This window comes from Microcebus murinus, chromosome 4, assembly GCF_040939455.1.
Source record: "Microcebus murinus isolate Inina chromosome 4, M.murinus_Inina_mat1.0, whole genome shotgun sequence".
NCBI lineage: Eukaryota > Metazoa > Chordata > Mammalia > Primates > Cheirogaleidae > Microcebus > Microcebus murinus.
In genome coordinates, this window is record NC_134107.1 from 60,753,491 (window position 1) to 60,773,501 (window position 20,011).

General features: G+C 50.8%; 1 protein-coding gene and 1 pseudogene across 4 annotated transcripts in view; both read right to left on the reverse strand.

Annotated features, from left to right (window-relative positions):
* Positions 1-20,011, reverse strand: part of ARRB1 (arrestin beta 1) — a 73,980-nt gene that overhangs the window by 26,157 nt on the left and 27,812 nt on the right. The window contains exon 1 of one of the 4 annotated variants that reach the window (XM_012745055.3): positions 12,190-17,505. The exons of 1 other annotated variant lie outside the window; for it this stretch is intronic. In XM_012745055.3, the coding sequence (XP_012600509.2) occupies positions 12,190-12,374 (185 nt within the window). In that variant the 5' untranslated portion in view covers positions 12,375-17,505. Of the gene's footprint in view, positions 1-1,605; positions 5,306-12,189; positions 17,506-20,011 lie in introns of those variants that run through there. 2 more of the 4 variants (XM_012745056.3, XM_012745057.3) reach the window with 2 other exon arrangements.
* LOC142870771 (uncharacterized) lies at positions 7,408-7,507 on the reverse strand (annotated as a pseudogene).

A 20,011-nucleotide genomic window follows, 5' to 3' on the forward strand; every position in this document is an offset into this window, starting at 1 on the left:
TGAGACCTCTCACCTACCCCCATCATCCAGCCCCCGACCTCCACACAGTCAGATTGGGAGAGAGAGAAAAAATGTGAAAGATAAAGACAGAGCCCCAGAGACAGGGGTGTTGGAGAAGAGGGGGAAGACAGGGACACAGGCCCTGGACATGTGAAAACAGAAGATGGAATGAGGGATGGAGAAAGCGAGAGGGCTAGGAACAGCCATAGAGAGATGGCGCAGGCCCAGCAAGGCTGAGAAGGACATAGGCCACCCAATCCCCCCGGAGCAGGAGGCCTAGCAGGCATCCCAGTGGGCAGGCTGGCGAGGTCTGAGACGGGAGCCACAGACACAGCTGCTCCCCACTCCTCCAGGAAGAGGAGTGGCAGGTGGCTCTGTGCTGCCTCCCCAGCACCGGCCTGCCTCCCCCACTTCTGGGGTCCCCAGGGACCACTGCTGTGCCTGAGCACGGCTTGCAAAAAAGAGCCTGGCACGTCCTTCCCCCACCTCCCCTAGGAGCCCTGGGCTCTTCTCCCCGCATAAATATTTATCAGTGTTTGGAGTGTGACAATGCCACCTTCAGCTGGGGTGTGATAATTGCTAAAGTGAGAAAAAAGACAGATCACACGACTTGAACCAGCAGCTCTCAAGATGGGTCTGGACCTGCAGAGGAGACCAGAGAAGTGGCACAGGCCACAAGGACCCCAGCTGCTTCTAAAAGCCCCAGGAGCACGGGGTCTGAGGGACAGGAAGGCCACGAATGCCTGAGGCCACAAACAACTGAGTCAGAGAAAGCCACTGTGGGGACTCGGTCAGGATTCAGATGCAATTCTGCCTGCCTGCCCCCAGAGACTGGGTGCTTTCTCTCCAATCCTGCTGCAGGTTGGATAAAGCAAGTGTTTTTTATCAGGAATAACAGCAGAGGGGAAATGAGGACGGGAGAGGTAAGGGTGACAAGGGGCAGGAAGCATGACCAGCAGTGAAGAATGACCTGCCACTAACTTAATCGACACTGGGGCCACCTCCTTCAGGAAGCCGGGACCGCTGATGGCTTCCTCAAACAACAATAGCTGCCGCACTCCCTGAGAGCACGTTATGCCCTACTCACAACTTTAAGTATTTTTCCCAGAACACTGCTGATCCTGAAAACAATCCCATTTCAGAGATGAGGAAACTGAGGCTAATGGAGGCAAACTGTGGTCTGCCTGTTTCCAGAGCCCACGTCCTTTCCACCGTCACACTGCCAAGCCCTCCCTGAAACAACTTCCCTGGCTCCCCGACCCTAATGCTGTCAGAAAAGAGGCCCCTGTGGGGGTGTTTCCAGTTTACCAGGACCCCCACGTGTGCAGCACCATACAGATGGCTCTGCCCGTCCACAAATGCCCAAGACCGAGGTCAAAGCCAGACTCCCAGGTTGTGGGAGGTGGTTTTTAGCTCACCCCTTCCTGTCGTCCCATCTATGCCCCGCAGCTGGGTCCTCAGAGCCACAGCTGGGAGCCCAGCAGAGAAACACCAGCAGCGTTCTAGCCGATTAAGGCTCACTGGAGACAAGGAACAGAGACCGCCCGACCCCCAGGGCAGCTCAAGAAAAGGGGGAGGGGACACTATAAGCGGGAAAAATCTCACGGGAAGGATGAGCAGGCAGGACGCCTGGGCGCTGGAGCCAGCACCAGGGACGCCATCCGATTCTCAGGCGGTCACGCTCTCTCTCCACCTCTCCGTCTGGGGCTGCACATCCTTCCGGCTGTGCTGCTCTCTGCGCGGCTGCTCCATTGTCTCTGCGGACCAGCTCTCTGCTTACTCAGGGCTTTGCCGCTCCTCCATCCTTTTGGCTTGCATGTGACTCTCACTCCGACCCTGTTTCTACGCTGCCTCTCCATCAGCTTCCCACTGCTAACTGGCTGAGTGGCCCAATTCCAAACTCCCAGGGGAGGAATGTGATTGGTCAGCTTCAGTCAGGTGTCCCACACCTGCGCCAATCAGCTATGCCTAGGTGTGTCACACACCTGGTGTGTCCTGTGGTCCATGAGGCATGGGCAAAAGAGGGTCTGTCTAGCAGTTTTTTCCAAACTAGGGGTCACAACCCACTGGTTGATAATGAAATCAACATAAAAGGATTTTTTGGTTTCTAATGAAATGGAATAGAATAGAATAGAAAATATACGCATGCACTGCAGGTAGCAGGGGTAAAACAGATAATACTGCATTCACCAATATTCAGTTTCTCACTAAGGCTTGGCATATGGGAGCATCGAGCTCCTCCAATCATACGAATCTAGGCATGCCCACGTGGCTTGCTCCAGCCAATCAAATACGAGTAGAAGTGCCACGTGTCACTTCCAGGCAGATGCATTTAAGTGCTGGTGCTTGATTCCACATTAGTTCCTATGGCTGCTGTGGCAAATTACCAAAACTTAGTGGCCTAAAACAACACAAATGTACTATCTTACAGTTCTGTGGTTCCGAAATACAAAATGGGTCTCACTGGGCTAAAACCAAGGTATCAGCAGGGCTATGTTCCTTTCTGGAGCCTCTGGGCTGGTCTGTTTCCCTGCCTTTCCCAGCTTCTAGAGGCCACCCACACTCCTTGGCTCATGGCCCCTGCCTCCACCTTCAAAGCCCACAAGAGCTGGTTGAGTTCTTATCACACTGCATCGCTATGACCTCCTCTGCCTCTTTCTTCCACTTTTAAAGACCCTTGGGATTACACTGTGGCCATCCGCATAATCCAGAACAATCCCCCTATTTCAAGATCAGTTGATTAGTAGCCACCATAACCCTCTGCCATGTAACATAACATATTCACAGCTTCCAAGTATTAGGGTGTGGACATCTTTCCGGGGAAGCAATTCTCCTGCCTGCTGTATTCTCTCTCTTTCCTCCAGCACTGAAACCGGCCGTGATCTGATGGGAAAGCCTCCACGAACCTAAATCCTAGGACTCTCCCACTACATGATAGATGTGAAGCTTAAGGCAGAAAGAAAGCTCTCGAACCATTAAGGTTTTGGAGCTGTTACTACAGCCGACCAGCTTTTCCTGGCTGATACAAAAAGTGAGTTTTATTAAATACTTAATGAAACTTTTGTTTTAGGTGAATATGTGTGTACTGAGTTACAATGAAAAATTAATTTTATGCAGCAAATTTTAAAATGTTTAAAATCAAGTGTCTAAAAAAACATACCTAAACCACACATGCCCTAGCAGTGTCTGTGCAGCCTGTTGGATGCTGTTTTCTGATTTCATTCCTTGGGGTGTTCTGCCAGGAAGACAGGCAGGTCAACTCTCCAGTAACCAGAATGTTGGCTTCTCCAGTGAGCCCCAGCCCCCATCTGCATCACGGGGTACACATTGATCAAATTTGACACTAATACTGCTCTTCTGTGAGCCAGCAGTCCTTCCAGTATCCCTTTGTGCCTGTCAGGAAGAGGACTGCACCACAAAGGACCTAAATGAAGTACGTTCTGAGACAGATTATCCAGAAACAAGAGTTTATAATTCTGTACCTTACAGCTAAACAATGGAATATTACACAGCACTGAAATTAGGCTTGCTTCTTTCATAACACAGAGAAATGCCTGCCATAGATTATTGAGCAGAATAAGTCTGGAATTAGAACAGCGCATTTGTCATGAGCTCAACTTTATACTCAATAAATACCCAAAATAAAAAATAAAAAGACAATGTTCTTAAGATGGCAATACCCTCCTAATTGACCTATGGATTTAATCCAATCTCTATCAAAATCCCAGCCGACTATTTTTGCAGAAAAATGACACGCTGATCCTAAAATTCATAAGGAAGTGAAAGGGACCCAGAATAACCAAAACAATCTTGAAAAAGATAGAACCACGTTGGAGGACTCACACTCAAGACTGTGTGGTACAGGCATAAACATAGAGTACAGATCAAAGGAACAGGATGGAGAGCCCAGAAATAAACCCAAATATTTATTGATTTAAGCCAAGACAAGTCAATGGGGGAAAGAACAATCTTTTCAACAAATGATGCTGGGGCCAGCACAGTGGCTCACGCCTGTAATCCCAACACACTTTAGAAGGCCAAGGCGGAAGGATCACTTGAGCCGACAAGTTCAAGATAAGCATGGGCAACATAGTGAGAACCCATCTCTACAAAAAAAAAAAAAAAAAAAAAAAAGACAAATGATGCTGGGACAATTGGATATCCACATGCAAAAGAATGAAGTTAGACCCCCTATCTCACACTGCTTACAAAAATTAACTCAAATGGACCAAAGACCTAAATGTAAAAACTACAATTGAAAAACTCTTAGAAGAAAACATAAAGCCAGGTGTGGTGGCTCACATCTATAATCTTAACACTTTGGGAGGCAGAGACAGGAGGACTGCTTGAAGCCAGGAGTTCAAGACCAACCTAAGCCACAGGGAGACCCTGTCTCTACAAAAAATAGAAAAATCAATTGGGCTTAGTGGTACATGCCTGGAGTCCTAGCTACTGGGGACGCTGAGGCAGGAGGATCACTTGAACCCAGGAGTTTGAGGTTGCAGTAAGTTATGATCATGCCACTGCACTCTAGCCCGGGCAACAGAATTAGATCTTGAGGCCGGGCGCGGTGGCTCACGCCTATAATCCTAGCACTCTGGGAGGCCGAGGCGGGCGGATTGCTCGAGGTCAGGAGTTTGAAACCAGCCTGAGCAAGAGCAAGACCCCGTCTCTACTATTAATAGAAAGAAATTCATTGGCCAACTAATATATATAGAAAAATTAGCCAGGCATAGTGGCACGTGCCTGTAGTCCCAGCTACTTGGGGGCTGAGGCAGCAGGATTGCTTGAGCCCAGGAGTTTGAGGTTGCTGTGAGCTAGGCTGACGCCACAGCACTCACTCTAGCCCGGGCAACAAAGCGAGACTCTGTCTCAAAAAAAAAAATGAGATCTTATCTCAAAAAAAAAAGTTCTTTGGGAGAAGAAAACATAAGTCTAAATCTTCATGACCTTGGATTGGGCAATGGTTTCTTAGATATGACAACAAAAGCACAAGGAAATGAAGAAAAAGCAGATAAAATTTAAAAACATTTGTGCTTCAAAGATCACTATCAAGAAAATGAAAAGACAACCCATAGAATGGAGAACATATTTTCAAATTATGTATCCGGTAAGGGTCTAGTATCCAGGATGTATAAAGAACTATTACAGGGCCGGGCGCTGTGGCTCACGCCTGTAATCCTAGCTCTTGGGAGGCCGAGGCGGGCGGATTGCTCAAGGTCAGGAGTTCAAAACCAGCCTGAGCAAGAGCGAGACCCCGTCTCTACTATGAATAGAAAGAAATTAATTGGCCAACTGATATATATATATAAAAAATTAGCCGGGCATGGTGGCACATGCCTGTAGTCCCAGCTACTCGGGAGGCTGAGGCAGGAGGATTGCTTGAGCCCAGGAGTTTGAGGTTGCTGTGAGCTAGGCTGACGCCATGGCACTCACTCTAGCCTGGGCAACAAAGTGAGACTCTGTCTCAAAAAAAAAAAAAAAAAGAACTATTACAACTCAACAACAAACATGCATATGACCCATTTAAAAGTGGACAATGGATTTATTATATTTGAATAGGCATTTCTCCAAAGAAAATATATGAATGGCCAATAAACACAAGATGTTCAATGTCATCAATCATCAGGTAAATGCAAATCAAAACCACAAGGAGATACTTCACTTCCACTAAGACGCTAAGGTGGCTATAATCAAAGGGAACAATAGTAAGTGCTGACAAGAATATGGAGAAACTGGAACCCTCACACAATGCTTGTGGGAATGCAAAGTGGTACAGCCACTTTGGAAAATGATCTGGCATTTCTCCAAACGTTAAATATAGAGTTAACATGTGACCCATCAAGTCCACTCTTAGGTATATACCCAAGAGAACTGAAAACATGTCTGCATAAAAACTTATACATAAATGTTTGCAGCAGCATTTTTCAAAATACCTATAAAAAGTGAAAAAAAAACCCAATGTCCATCACCGATGCATGTATTTTTTAACATTGTGTATACAGACAATGGAATATTATTCAGCCATAAAATTAGATGAAGTACTGATTCATGCTACAACATAGATGGATCTTGAAACATTATGCTAAGTAAATTAATCCAGACACAATAGGCCACATATTGTATGATTCCACTTACATGAAATGTTCAGAGTAGGCAGATTGATAGAGATACAAAGTTGATTAGTGTTCACCAGCTGTTGGTGGGAAGATGAGAGGGGAGTGATTTCTTTTTTTACCTACATTTCTGTTGGCTGTCAGGAGCAATGGGCACTGAGCTTAGAAAATGCTTCACAGAGTCGGGGTTATAACCACCATCAGGCTGAGCTAAGAATACAGCTGACACACCCCAAACAGGCCTCTGCTCAACTCGGACCAGTGGCTATCCCACTAATCATTCACTTGCCCACCAAACATGCACACGATCCCTCCCAGTGCCAGGCTCCGGGGGCACTAACATGAGCAATCCATGGTCCCTGCTGATGAAAGACCACAGTATAGACAAGTTAGAGAAACCCACTAAGAATAATGGCCACCATACATTAAGCTTTCCCAGGTGCTGGGAGCCAGGTGCTGTGCTAAGCATTTTATTAATACATACATTATTATATTATTCCGTCTAAATATTCCAGTTTTTCAGAGGAGAAGCCCAGACTCCAAGACCCTACATAACTTGTCCAGGGTCACAAAGCCAGTATCAGAAAATTCACACAGGAGAAACCCCACGAATGCTCCACCTATGGGAAACCATTTAGACAAAACACATCTTAATATCAGAAAGCTCATCTGCTTTCTGCAGATTCACTGCCAGTGAATTAAGAGAACACTAGTAACAATTCATTCCTTTGTGAGTGTCAGAAAATTCATGTTAGAAAAAAATGCTATGAATGCAGTGAATGTGGGAAGACCTTCAGATATTTACTCAATCTTTAGTCAACATCAGAGAACACATCCAAGGCCAGGCACTATGGCCATGTCTGTAATCCTAGCATTCTGGGAGGCTGAGGTGGGAGGATTGCCAGAGGTCAGGAGTTTGAGACCAGCCTGAACAAGAGCAAGACCCCATCTCTACTAAAAATAGAAAAATTAGCTGGGCATCGTGGTGTGCACCTGTAGTCCCAGCTACTTGGGAGGCTGAGGCAGGAGGATCCCTTGAGCCCAGGAATTTGAGGTTGCAGTGAGCTATGATGATGCCATTGCACTCTACCCAGGGTGACAGAGTGAGACTATGTCAAAAAAAAAAAAAAAGAAAGAAAGAAAGAAAGAAAGAAAGAAAGAAAGAAAGAAAGAAAGAAAGAAAGAAAGAAAGAAAGAAAAGAAAAGAAAACTCATCCAGGAGAGAATCCAGGTGCCAGTTACTGCTTCAAGTATGTCACAAATATTAACTCATTTATTCTTCCAACAACCCTATAAGGAGAGCCATTACTTGTTTTTCTTTTTTTTCAGGACCCATGTTAATCTTCTCTGTATGGTTCCAATTTTAGTATATGTGCTGCCAAAGCAAGCACTATTGTCCCATTTCACAGATGAAAAAACTGAGGCTCAGAGAGGTTAAGTGATTTGCCCAAGGTCATACAGCGAGTAAGGGGCAGAGCTAGATATTGGCGCCCCGGCAGTCTGGCTCCAGGGACCAGGCTTTTTTTTACCACTCACAATGTTGCCTGAGAGGTAGGATTGTGAGGTTCTGTCTGGGAAGTTGAGAAAGGCTTCAAGGGAGGACGCAGCAATGAGGAGGATTGGGAAGAACGCACAGAAGTGCGGAAGAGGTGCAGGCAGAGGCCTGGAGAGGGCAACTGTGTCCACTGGTTGCTGGGGAGATAGCAAGCGGCCCGGTGTGGCTGCAGTGTGTCCTGAGTGCCCGAGAAGAGCACGAGGTGGGAGGCTGGGTTAGAGAATGCTCCACTTACTCCCCCAGAGAGTCACGGAGCACCTCTATGTGTGGGCCCGGGCTAGGAGACTGGAGGATGCTGTGAAGGGCCTTGAATGCCAGGCTGTGATGGGCCTTGAACTTGGCCCATATCCAGAAGGCAATAGGGAGCCATGGGCATTTGGTAGGAAGAGAGGATGACTGGCCAGGACTGTATTTTGGACACAGAGATGCCCTCAACCCCATAACTTCCCCCCAATCTCTGCCCCTGATGGCAGCCATGGCTCAGCTGTGTAGGGTGGGCACCAGGCAGGGGGCATCCACTCTCAGACACAGCCACCCTACATTCTGACCTACTTTGCCGGCTGTGAGAACAGCCATCAGGGAGCAAGGAGGTGTAAGGAGCAGGTGGCAGCGGCTGCAAAGAGGTTCCTAGGGCCCTTATCACACTCTCCCTGGTAGCAGAGTTATTTGTGTACAGGCTTGTCTCTCTGCCAGAATTTCACAGCTGTCCTGTGTCCAAGCGCTGCCTGCCTGTTTACCCGCCATCAGTGCACCTGCTTCTTGGGACAGCCCAGGAGGGGGACGGAGGCAGGAAGGCAGGAAATATCACCCCATTTCACAGATTTCCGGAGCCTGGGGAGCCTGAGGGATCACGCACAACCTGCTTCATTTCCCAGACAGAGAACTCAAAGCCCAAGGGAAAGAAGAGTCTTGCCGGGGTCAGGAAGCTCAGGCTCAGAGAGACTTGCTGCATGCACAGAGTCAGACTAGAATGATGCTCCTGTCCCCTGTCACATCCCTGCCCCAAAGCCACCATGGCTGCCTTGGGCCTCTGCACGGCTCCCTGGGCACAGGTGGTGTCTGGCAGGCCTGAAGGGTGGGGGACAGTGTGGGGGGCCCTGACAAGTCAGGCTCCTGCACTCCAGACTTCCCATAGACTTCCAGGCGGACAGCGATTCCCCAAGCCTCCTGTCCGCATTCACGTATTCACTTTTCTGGCCACGACCCACAGTTGGGACTGTTTTTGCGGGTGCAGAGTGAAGAAAGAGGGGAGCTTCTGGTGGCCATGGACAGAGGGCAGAGTTTCTTAAAGAAGCTAGGCCCACTTTCTGTTAACCATGAAACTAGAGATCTGAGAATCAAAGGTTAGTAAAAATCTCCCCGAGCAGGCGCAGAAGTTGAAGCAAGCAGACCCTGCCTGACTGTGGCGTGACCTCAGACCAGTGTCACGTGCTCTCTGAGGCTCACCTTCCCTTGTCTGGAGAATGGGGCAATACCCACCCCACAGGCTGCAGCTCCACGTAAAGACCGGGCTCCTAGTCAGGAGTCGATACAGGGAAGCTGACACTGCTGACACCATCATCACCACCATCATCATTGCCCAGGTCAATGCCCTGCCCCGCCCCACACTCAGGGGAGAGTCCTTGCCCAAATGTCCCTCAGGCAACAAGGCCTGAGGGGTGGCAGGAGATGGGTATGTTACCCCAACTGGAGCCGGAAATGTTTCTAGCTGTCTGTCTTCCTCCCAGTCCCAGATGGAAAACAGTTTATGATGTGTTTTTCCCAGATGAAACCTCCACATTCCAGAACCCTCAGAGACATGCCCTGCTCCTCCCTCTTCCTGAACCAACCTTTCCATCAGTTCTCCCAGCTGCCATCCTCCCCGTCCTGCACAGCCTTCCCTGTGTCCCCTCATCCGAGAAGCCATCCCTGACTGCTTCCGATGAACACTCTGCCCTGCCCCACTCTTTCCCTTCCACTCTTCTCTCCTATTTCCCGCCTTTCATTTCTTCCTTTTATCTTTCAGATCTCTGGGCCCGGCTCTGTTCTGACCTGCAGGAGACCCAGGGCCGCGTGCCCTGTCCCCAAAGCACCTACACTCTGCAGCGAGAGACAGACACTCACAAATGAACAACCCCCCCCCCCCCGCAAAGCACAGTGGGAGGAAGGAGGCAGGTGCCACCTGTGATGTGCCCAGCTCAGCTCCAGGCCCACATCAGGTACAGCACACATTCACACCTTTCCCTCCCTCTCCCCACTGTCACCCCAGTGTCCACACAGGGCCCGCATGCCGCCACTCCCTGGTGACACCATGGAACTGAAATGACGGCAACCCCGGAGAGCAGGAACTGCGTCTTCCTCCAGTCATTTCTTTTTCCTTGATACAACATCAGGTGCTTAATAAAGATTCCGAATGAGCAAACAAATGAACAAACAAGAGCCAAGCCCGGAGCCGGGGAAAACAGGCCCCGGGCCAAGCAGCCTGTCGGAGGCAGCAGCCTCGCCAGCAGGACCAGACGCGCAGCTGCGCAGCCCGGCGGGAGCCCGGTGGATGCGGGGCGCCCCAGACACGAGACACTCCGTTATTTTCCCAGCAGGAAGAGATTATGTAGAGGGTTTTTCATCTTGTTTGTTTTGGGTTTGTTTTTTCATTTTACCAATTTAAACGTACAAACATTTAGGGATGTAGAATAACATTTTATGTTAAAATAATATGTTAATTCAGAAACATTATTTTCTTCCCATTCTCACATTTCATAAAATGTCACAATAGATCCAGCATGGCGCCACATCTCTGACTTTGTGTCAACCACTCTGTGGGTCAGTCAGGGACTCTGTAGGGACCCAAATCTCACTTTCCTGAGAAAGGATTTCTGGGGGAAAAAAGCCCAATGCCTTACATTTATCCAGATACGGTGCCCAGGGTGTGCTGGAGCTGGCCTGTATAGACTCGTGACTGTCACATTTTTAGGAATTTTGTGAGCTAGTTATTAAACACAACCACTACCAGTGGTTCTCAGCTTGGGGTGAATTTGCACCCCACGCACATTTGGCAATGTCTGGAGACATTCTGGGCTGTCACAATTAGGGGGAGAGATGCTACTGGCATCTAGTAGGTGGAGGCCAGAGACACTGCCTGCATAACACACAGGTCGGTAGCCCCAGCCCAAGCAAACGTCTCCAGCCCAGAATGTTAACAGTGCTGATGCTGAGAAACCCCAATATAAACGTATAATTAAATAAATCATATTAAAAACAAAAGGAATACATACTCAAAACTTACCACTTACTAAGTATTTCACTATTATGCTCCTGAGGTTATTTATGTCTACTGTATATTTATGTCTACTATATGGTGGGAATACCATATAATGGTGTCGTCTCTTCCTAACTCTGTACAATGACATCATCTTGGTAGTGTGAAATCCGTGGTGGGAAAATTTACACCACAGAAATTGGCAACTGCTACAATCCTACCCCCTTCCTTTTTTTCTAGAGGACCAGTTGTTACCAGTGTACCACTGAGTGTAGTCCTAAGTAGAGAGAGGGGAAACTCACAAGCCTGGTGCATCCTTCCCAGTTTCCAGCCAAGGCAGTTGGCTCAGCACCAGCCTACCATATGGAACACAGTCCTGAATGTGGCCACCTGCACATATTCTACACACCACACACGTGCACACACACACACACACACACACGCCATACGTACAAATTCTAAACACACCCCATATACACATGTGCATCACACACCCCACACACGTGCACCGTACATACTCCACTTACCTCCACATGCAGTCCCACAGTAGCCCTCTAGCCAGCAGAGGAATAATTTGAATAATGAGAAAAATAAGCAAAAGAATGACAATCTGAGCCCAGAAGTTTGAGGCCGCAGTGAGCTATGATGGTGTCACTGCACTCTAGCTCGGGCAACAGAGTGAGACTCTGTCTCAAAAAAAAAAAAAAAAGACAATCTGACTAACCGCATTGTTTGGTGTCTGAGCATCTTCACCTCTACTCCCTCCTCATCCTCTGTGGTCCACCCTTCCCCACACACCCCACATCCAGCCTGCTAAGGTGAAGGTCTCCATACCGCCCTCCCCACAAGGGGCACCCAACCCAGTGACCCCATGTCAGTCCTGCTGGAGGCCCTGGCTGCGTGGTCCCCATCCCTGCTCTGTGCCCAGCTCTCGGTAGGGCTGAGTCTGGCCTCCACCCCTCCCCAGAGTCCAGGACAAGCAGTTCCCTGGGTGGATCCACCCACCTGGCCACTTTAGCTGCCACCAGATGCTGGCAGCTCCAGACCTCTATCTCCAGCCAGATCCTCGCTGACCCCACACCCACCAGCCTTGGGACGTCTCCACTTGGATGTCCCCCAACTCCTCAGACAAGTCCCAAACAGACTCACACACACACACACACACACTGTTCCTCTCCTGTGCCCTCCACCCCTGCTCAGCCCAGAGGCTGGTGCACAGGAACAGCTCAATCCCCTAAAGAGAGGAAAACAAACTTCCCGGTGAGGCAGCTGGGAAGTCTTACCCCATTTCACAGATGAGAGCCCTGGGATTCAGCGGAGTTAAGGGGCCGGCCCAGGAGCAGCAGCGGAGGCAGTGGCCTGTGGGGCGGGGGAGGCCTGGAGAGCCAGAGCTGGGGCGACAGGCAGCAGCGGCCAGGCCAGGGCGAGCCCGGCAGGATTGGCTTCCCCAGCCTGGGTAGGGGCTCATCACAAAGAAGAGGAAAAGGCGTTCCTGATACGCGTCCTGTTTCCTCTCCTCCTGCGGGCTCCTCAGGCCTCACAGGGCGGATGTCCCTGGGCTGGCAGCACGCTGCCTGTGCTCTGACAGGAGGCCGCGGGGAGGGTCTCCCTGGGCCCTCTGCGTGCCAACGGTACGGCCCTCATGGCACAGGCGCTCACTGGAGTGACCCCTCACGGGTTCCTTATCCCCGGAGGGTATTGGTCACAGCCAGGTACCCCCTGTCCATCAGGGGTCCCACAAAGGCACCTCCACCAGGAAGCCTTCCATGTCACCTCACTTACAGGAGCCCATCTACAGTCCCTGTCTTCCCTTCCCCACAGCAGCCACGTCCATAACTCTGCCCAGCTCGCTCTGTGGCTGTTGCCCGTGGGACCCGGGCTCCCCACGCATCAGGAAGTGGAGGGGGTCCCCTAAGCAGAGGCCATCAAATGGGGTTTCTTGAGTAAGAGGACAAGGCGCACCTCCCCTGTCAGACAGGGGTCCTTCCTGAGGGTGGAGGTCAGGTCTCCTCTGTCAAATAGGGGTCTCTCTGAGGGCAGTGGCCATGACTCCTCCATTGGATTGGAGGCTCCTGCAGGATGAAGGTCATGCCTCCTTCCTCAGACAAGGAGCTGCAGAGGGCAAGAGGACTCTGTTCCCTCTGTAACATAGGGAGTCCCAGGGAACAGCAGCCATGTTCCCCCTATCAGACAGGAGTCTCTCTCTGGAAGGCAGGGTCATGCCTCCTCCATCAGACCAGGAGCTCCCAGAGGGCACAGTCCCCATGTGCTGCTGCCACAGCAGTTCCCAGAACAGACTTCAGTTCAGTCTGAAACACGGAGAAGGGTTTCCCTCTGGGGTAGAACTGGGCGGAGTCTCACAGGCTCCTGCCCTTGCCCAGGGCCCATGCCAACTTCCCACTCGTGCCTTCTGGTGAGCTGAAGCCACCATGCCATACTTAAGACAGCCACGTGTCTGGGCAGAGGCTAGCGACCTCTGGAGAGATGGCAATGGGGCACCTGAGGGATTCCTGACAAGAGGACACCCAGGACAGGACAGGCACCTGCTCTGACTAGATGTGACCAGGTGTGTGTCCTGGATGGGTCTCTACGCCTGGCTCTGCCACCAACTGGGCAAACCTCTTCCCCCTCCCTATTGCCAAACCCCATCACCACCCACCTCTGGCTAAAGTGGCATGAAGCATCAGGAAGAGGGGCCAGAAAGCCCTTCCTAGGACCCTAGTGAGAACAGCACTGGCCTTCCCTGGGTGCCTGTCCCTTAGCCTGGTCCAAGCAGCCTCCACAATCGTCTTCCCTACTCATGCCAGCTCCAGGGAGCTGCTATTAGTTAGCATCGATCCACAAAGTGCTTTGCCGACACTTTATGAGCTCAGCCTCACCAGAGGCCCCAGGGACTGGGAGCCAGAGGCAGAAACCAAGGTCTGGGAGCCCAGGGCATGGGGTACAACCAGGGAGCCGCTGAGCCAGCATTTGAAATCAGGCCCCAAGGCTGAGGCCCAAACAAGCCCACAGCCAGAACTAGGTAAATATTAGCTGAATGTATGGTAATGAAAAAGCAACCTGACTAGATATTGGTAACAATCTGGATATATTTTCTTTTTCTTTTTCTCTTTTTTAGTGATTATTATGTATTTATTTATTTATTTATTTTATTTTTCAAGATGGGGTCTCACTATATTGCCCAGGCTGGCCTCAAATACCTAGGTTCAAGCAATCCTCCCACCTTAGCCTCCTGAGTAGGAGGCTACAGGCAGGAACCACCATGCCTGGCTCAAGCATGTGTTCCTATTAAGAAATTATTATTATTGTTATAACTGATAGTTCAGTGTTTACTACAAGCCAGACACTATTCTAAACACTATATTAACTCATGAATACTCACAAGAACCCTATAAAGTTGATACTGTAATTATCCCCACTCGAAACTGAGACACAAATAGGTTAAATAATTTGCCCACAGTCACAGAACAGGAAATAGAATATGGAAGCAACTCAAACCGTCTGCTTGATAAATTAATAAGTAAAGACATAATAACAATGCTTCTGAATTTTAAAAGAATTAGATGCTTTATGAAAGATGCAATTTATCCTATGTGCGTTCCAAACCAAACACGTTCATTATTGGACATCCTGTGGTCTGGTTTAGGATGTAAGAGGGTCTCTGAAAGAGTAGTATTACAAATGTAAAACACATGCTGATCTTAAAGTCATAGTTATCCCTCTTTACAAACTTTTGACTGAGTAATTTTATTATTAACAAAATTTAGAAAACAAAAAGCCCCTTAATAACAATCATTTCAAGATTTGTCATTTATTAATTTGTCATGTTAGGTACTTTGCATATTTATCATGTTAAATCTTGAGGACAGCTCAAGGAGAAAAGGGCATTAATCCCACTTTATAAAGGTGGAAACTGGAGCCCAGAGAGGAGGTCAAGATAAGGCCCTAGTCACCCAGCTCATAGGAGGCAATGCCAGCCTGTCAGCCCCGAAGCCCTGCTCCTTCCCTGCCCGCACGCCCCCCTGTGCTCTCAGAAGGTGGCCTGGGGAGGCCAGAGGCCCACAGCCAGGGCGGCCGGCATCAGAGTGCTCAGGCAGCTGGCTGGTGGGCCCGACCCCGAAAGGCAGGGTCCTGGGTGAAGAGGGCTCACACTCTGCCTCCACCGGGAGCCTTGCCCAGCCTCCGGGCTGAGGACACCTATCTCACACCCCTTCCTTGGTGGGCAGGATCCATTTGGGTATTTGCACCCCAGGGATGGGAGCTTCTCTGGGGCAAGGCTGTGCTTGGCACAGAGGTGTGTGAGGAAGGAGTTAAGGGCACAGGCCAGAGGCTAAGCAGGCCTGCAGCTTCACGGCCCTGCACTTGAGCTGTCTGGAGAGTTAAGTGAGGCCCCAGCACACAGTGGGAGCTCTGTAAGTGGTGATAATACTAACCTCTGCCACACCCAGGCAGACTGGCCCGGTGGCCTGGGCAGGTCCCTGTCCTTCTTGGCTTCAGCTGGCTCACGGGCTCTCAGTGGGGTTCACGTTACCTCACAGGAGCCTGAGTAGCTGAGCAGAGATAATGGGTATGAGCAGTTCCGAGGAGACCAGAGTGCTGAGCAGAGACAAAGGCCTGTTATTAGGACAAGGCTGAATTATCGAGCATTTTTAAGAAATGCATTTCCATTACTTCCAAGAACACTCAGGCTTGCAGATGAGGTGGGCGCAGCAAAGCCAGCCAAGAGCAGCCGTGCCTCAGTTGGGCAGTGAGCAGGGGAGGAGCGTTCTGGGGCACATCCAAACCTGTCCCCAAACCGCACCCTGGGCCTTAGTAATAAACATCCCCTAAACCCACCCCCAAACCTTCCACCTGCTCCTCAAACCAGTTCCTTTATGTGGTCCAGGAGGGGTTGTGAGAGACCTGCCAGGAGGACTAGTACTGGTCCCCTTCTCAGCCACCAACCTATCTGGAGTGACAGTCTCCAAATCAGCCATGCCTGCTGCAGCCTAGATACTCAGGCCAGCTGATCCCACACCCCAGGGGAAGGTGCGTAAACGGAAACGGATGTGGGGAGGAACAATTGGGAACAGGTTCTAGATGTCTAACCTGGCACTAACGGCTCTGTCTGTTTGGACATGGCACCTCACCTCACCTGTTCTCACCTGGTTAATAGGATGGCATGACCTACCCAGGGCATTGAGGGGAATGGACAAGCTGATGTCTGTCCATGACTAGCACATAATCTAAGTTCAATACACGGTAGGATTAGTGCACCAGGAAGCACCAAGAGGAACAAGGCTATCCCTGACTTTGTGGCTCCTAAAGTTTAGGGGGCAAAGATGTAAGTAATCACACACAGAAACACAGATCAGGAAGTAGAGGAGCCTTTGACCGCCATGCAATGCTGTCTCCCAACATCTATTTGGTGGCCCTAGGCACGGGGACATGGGCCTCCAAGGTGTGTAGAGTATGGTGGATGAGCTGATGGAATACACTTCCTTAAGTCCTACACAGCCTCGCCTCTAACGCTGTCCCTCCTCAGCTCAGATTTCACTCATCAGGAGTCCGTGTGACCAGCATGGCCCCCTTGGTGTCCTGGTCATCAGCAGAAGGCTGTGGCTGGCGGTGGGCATGAGCATTCACATCACAGAGTGGGAAGGACCCCAGTGATCTGGTCGCCTGCTCTTAGCTCAGACTCCTGGGAATCCGCCTGCGTCGGTCATGGGGAGCTGCTCAATTCTAAGGGCTGGACTGCCACATGGTGACCTTGCCCAGGCCAGGCCCCAGGAGGCCAACTTCCCCAGTGCCTTTGCCATATTGCCTCTGTCCTTCAACAATTGCAGTGACCTTGTGAGCAGAGGGGTCTGTTATAGATGCTCTGCCCACATACAGCAAGGAGAAACAGACATGCAAACCAGTAAGTGGCTACCAAAGGCACACAAGAGAGGGTTATAAGGAGGGACACAGTAACCCAGGGACAGAACAGCCCCATTCTTCCAGGGATGGACAGAGCCTGCTGAGAAAGTCACAGAGAGCAGGTGCCATCTGAGCTGGACTTGAAGAATGAGGAAGAGTTTGCCCAGTCATCAAGGTGTGGAAGAGAGAACATTAGAGCAACATGCATATGAGCATTAGAGCAATACCCTTATATAGCAGAGGGCACATTTCAAAATCACTCTCTGATCTGATTCTCTCAAATCCCATAATAGTGTTATTAACCGTCCCCACACACACAGGCAAATTTAAAAAGTGAGGTCCAGTGAAGGCAGATGATGGGCCCAGGGACAAAGGGTGACTGAGTAGAGGGAGGGCACGAGGGCCCTGGCTGAAGGGTCCTCTTCTCCCCGAGGGCAGGGGCAGTTCTGTGTTCCTGTCCAGCGACAACTCCCCACTTCAGCCCTGCTGCCCTGGGACACGTTCTTCTCATCCCCAACATACACGCACACTCCTCCGGACGCCAGGGCCTGTCAGAAGGGGCTGGCCGAGAGAGGGCGGCTAGCAGAGGAACAGAGCCTCAGGGCCCGGGCCAAGGAGCTGAGGAAGAGCGAACCATTCTCGAAGGCCCAGATTAGAGGCCCTGCCCTCTTCCACCCCTCTAAGCACTGATTACCTCGACCTCTCCCACCGTAAGCCCCCAACCCAGGCCTCTCTTCTCCTCTCCTCCTCTCACAGCAGCTGCCACCAGCCTCTCCCTTCTCCTCCCTCCACCCTCGCCCTCCCCCGGGAGCAGTGAGCTCAGCCTTTCCCATCAGCTGTCCCTGGGAATGATGGGAAATGCACGCAGGCCAGGAACTGGGAGGAGAAGGGGCGTCCCAGGGGCAGGGCTCGAGTCTGCCACTTCCTATGACCCCCTGGCCAGCCGACGGCCCAGCCTGCCTGTTTGCACGCTCTGAGGAGGTGGGCTCAGACTGCTGGAGCTGGCAGGGGCCTCAGCTTATAGATGGGGAGACAGAGGCCCAGAGGAGGGAAAGAGGGGACTGACTGCCACATCCTGGGCACTGCTGGAGCCTTTCCCAGGCCTTGTCTCATGTAATCCTCACAACCGCCCTGCAACGTATGTGCACAAGGCTGAATGATGGTCTCCCAAGATGCCCACATCCTCATCCCAGAGCAGTGAATACATTACTGCACATGGGAGAAGGGACCGTGCAGATGTGACTTAGTTAAGGATCCTGAGATGGAGAGATGATCCTGCATTGCCAGGGTGGGCCCATGTAATCACAAGGGTCCTTATAAGAGGCAGGCAAGAGGGTCAGAGGGAGGAAAGGTGATGCGATGAGGAAAGCATTAAAAGACAGAGATACTACTCTGGCTTTGATTATAGAGGCCAGGAGCCAATGCAGGCAGCTTCTAGAAGCTAGCAAAGGCAAGGGAATGGATTCTTCCCTGGAGTCTCCAGAAGACACAGAACCTGTCAACCCATTTCAGGACATCTGCCCTCCAGAACGGTAAGAAAATAAATATGCGTTGTTTTAGGCCAGGCATGGTGGCTCATGCCTGTAATCCTAGCACTCTGGGAGACTGAGGCGGGAGGATCACTTGAGCTCAGGAGTTTGAGACCAGCCTGAGCAAGAGCGAGACCCCGTCTCTACTAAAAATAGAAAGAATTAGACCAACAACTAAAAAACTAAAAATAGAGAAAATTAGCCGTCATGGTGGTTCTTGTCTTTAGTCTCTCAGCTACTTGGGAGGCTGAAGCAGGAGGATCACTTAAGCCCAGGAGTTTGAGGTTGCTATGAGCTACACTGATGCCATGGCACTCTAGCCTGGGCAAAAGAGTGAGAATCTGTCTCAAAAAAAAAAAAAAAAATATATATATATATATATATATGTTGTTTTGAGTCACAAAATATGTGGTAATTTGTCATAGGAGCAATAGGAGACTAATATAGCAGGCATTCTCATTCCCATTTTGCAGATGAGAAAACAGAGGCTCAGAGAAGGTACATGACATCCTCAGGTCCTGCACGTCCCCCTCCACACAGCACTGGTTTCCTGGGACTCTCCATGGGCTCTTAAGCCTGGGAGCCCCTCAGCCAGGGCTTCAAGGCCAGAGTCTGCTGCTGCAGGGCTGAGGCCAAGGACAGGGTAGGGAACTGGAGAAGGTAGAGCTCTGTGTCCCCACGGAGGTGGTGGTTGTGGCTGGGCCCTTCCAGAGCCAGTGCCTGAGTCCTGCCATGTCCCGACCCAGAAGCAGAGTCATGTGACCCAGAGGAAGGGCCCTGACTATGCAGCTGGGCGTGGTTGGCTGAATGTGTTCAGGATTAACTGAGATTAGATGAAATCCTCCCCTCATCTCATTTTGATCCTGATAAAATCCCTGGGAGGAAAGCTCCTTATCCTTCCGCATCACTGGTAAGGAAAATGAGTCCTGGGGCCAGTGACTGGCTCAAGTTCTCCTAGCTAGTGACCCGGGGAGCCTGGGTATTCGTAGCAACAGAACAACAGCAGCAGAGCCCAGATTAATAGCTACTGAACACTTCTACACGCCTAACACTGAGTAACTGTTGCTGGCATTTTCTCAAGCATTCTAGATGCAAATCTGATCGAGTCCCTCCTCTGCCTAAAAACTCTTCACTGCTCCCCACAAGTCCTGGCCACCCTGCTCCCCTTGTGGGTAAGAAAGAGGGCTCAGGGGCGAGGGGTCTGCCTCAGATGGCAGAAGGCCCGGGAGGCCAGTCATCTCCTAGGTAGCAAAGGTCACGGCAGACTGGTTGGGGCAGGGTGTGGTGGCACACCTCCTGGGCACACAGGCCCCCCAGAAACACAGACCTAGGACCCTGGAGCTGAGGGAGCCTTGCAGAATATCTGGTCCGCTACCCCGAGGGTGCACATGGTGCCACTGAGGCTCTGAGAAGGCCAGGACTTGCCCCAGGCCCCATGGTGTCACTTTGGGAGTCAGGGCAGGGCAGTGGTTAAGAGCGTGGGGTCTGCCACTAAAGGGCTGGGTGACCAAATCTCTCTGACCTTCATCTCTAAAATGGGGAGAGCAACAGCGCCTTTCTTCCCTGGTGCAAGTGCCCGGGGGACAGCAGAGCCCGTGGTGGACGAAAGCCTCTCACCATTGAGAGAGCAGGGCCTGCACTCGGGCGCCTGGGTCCCAGTTAGTGCTGTTTCCACCAC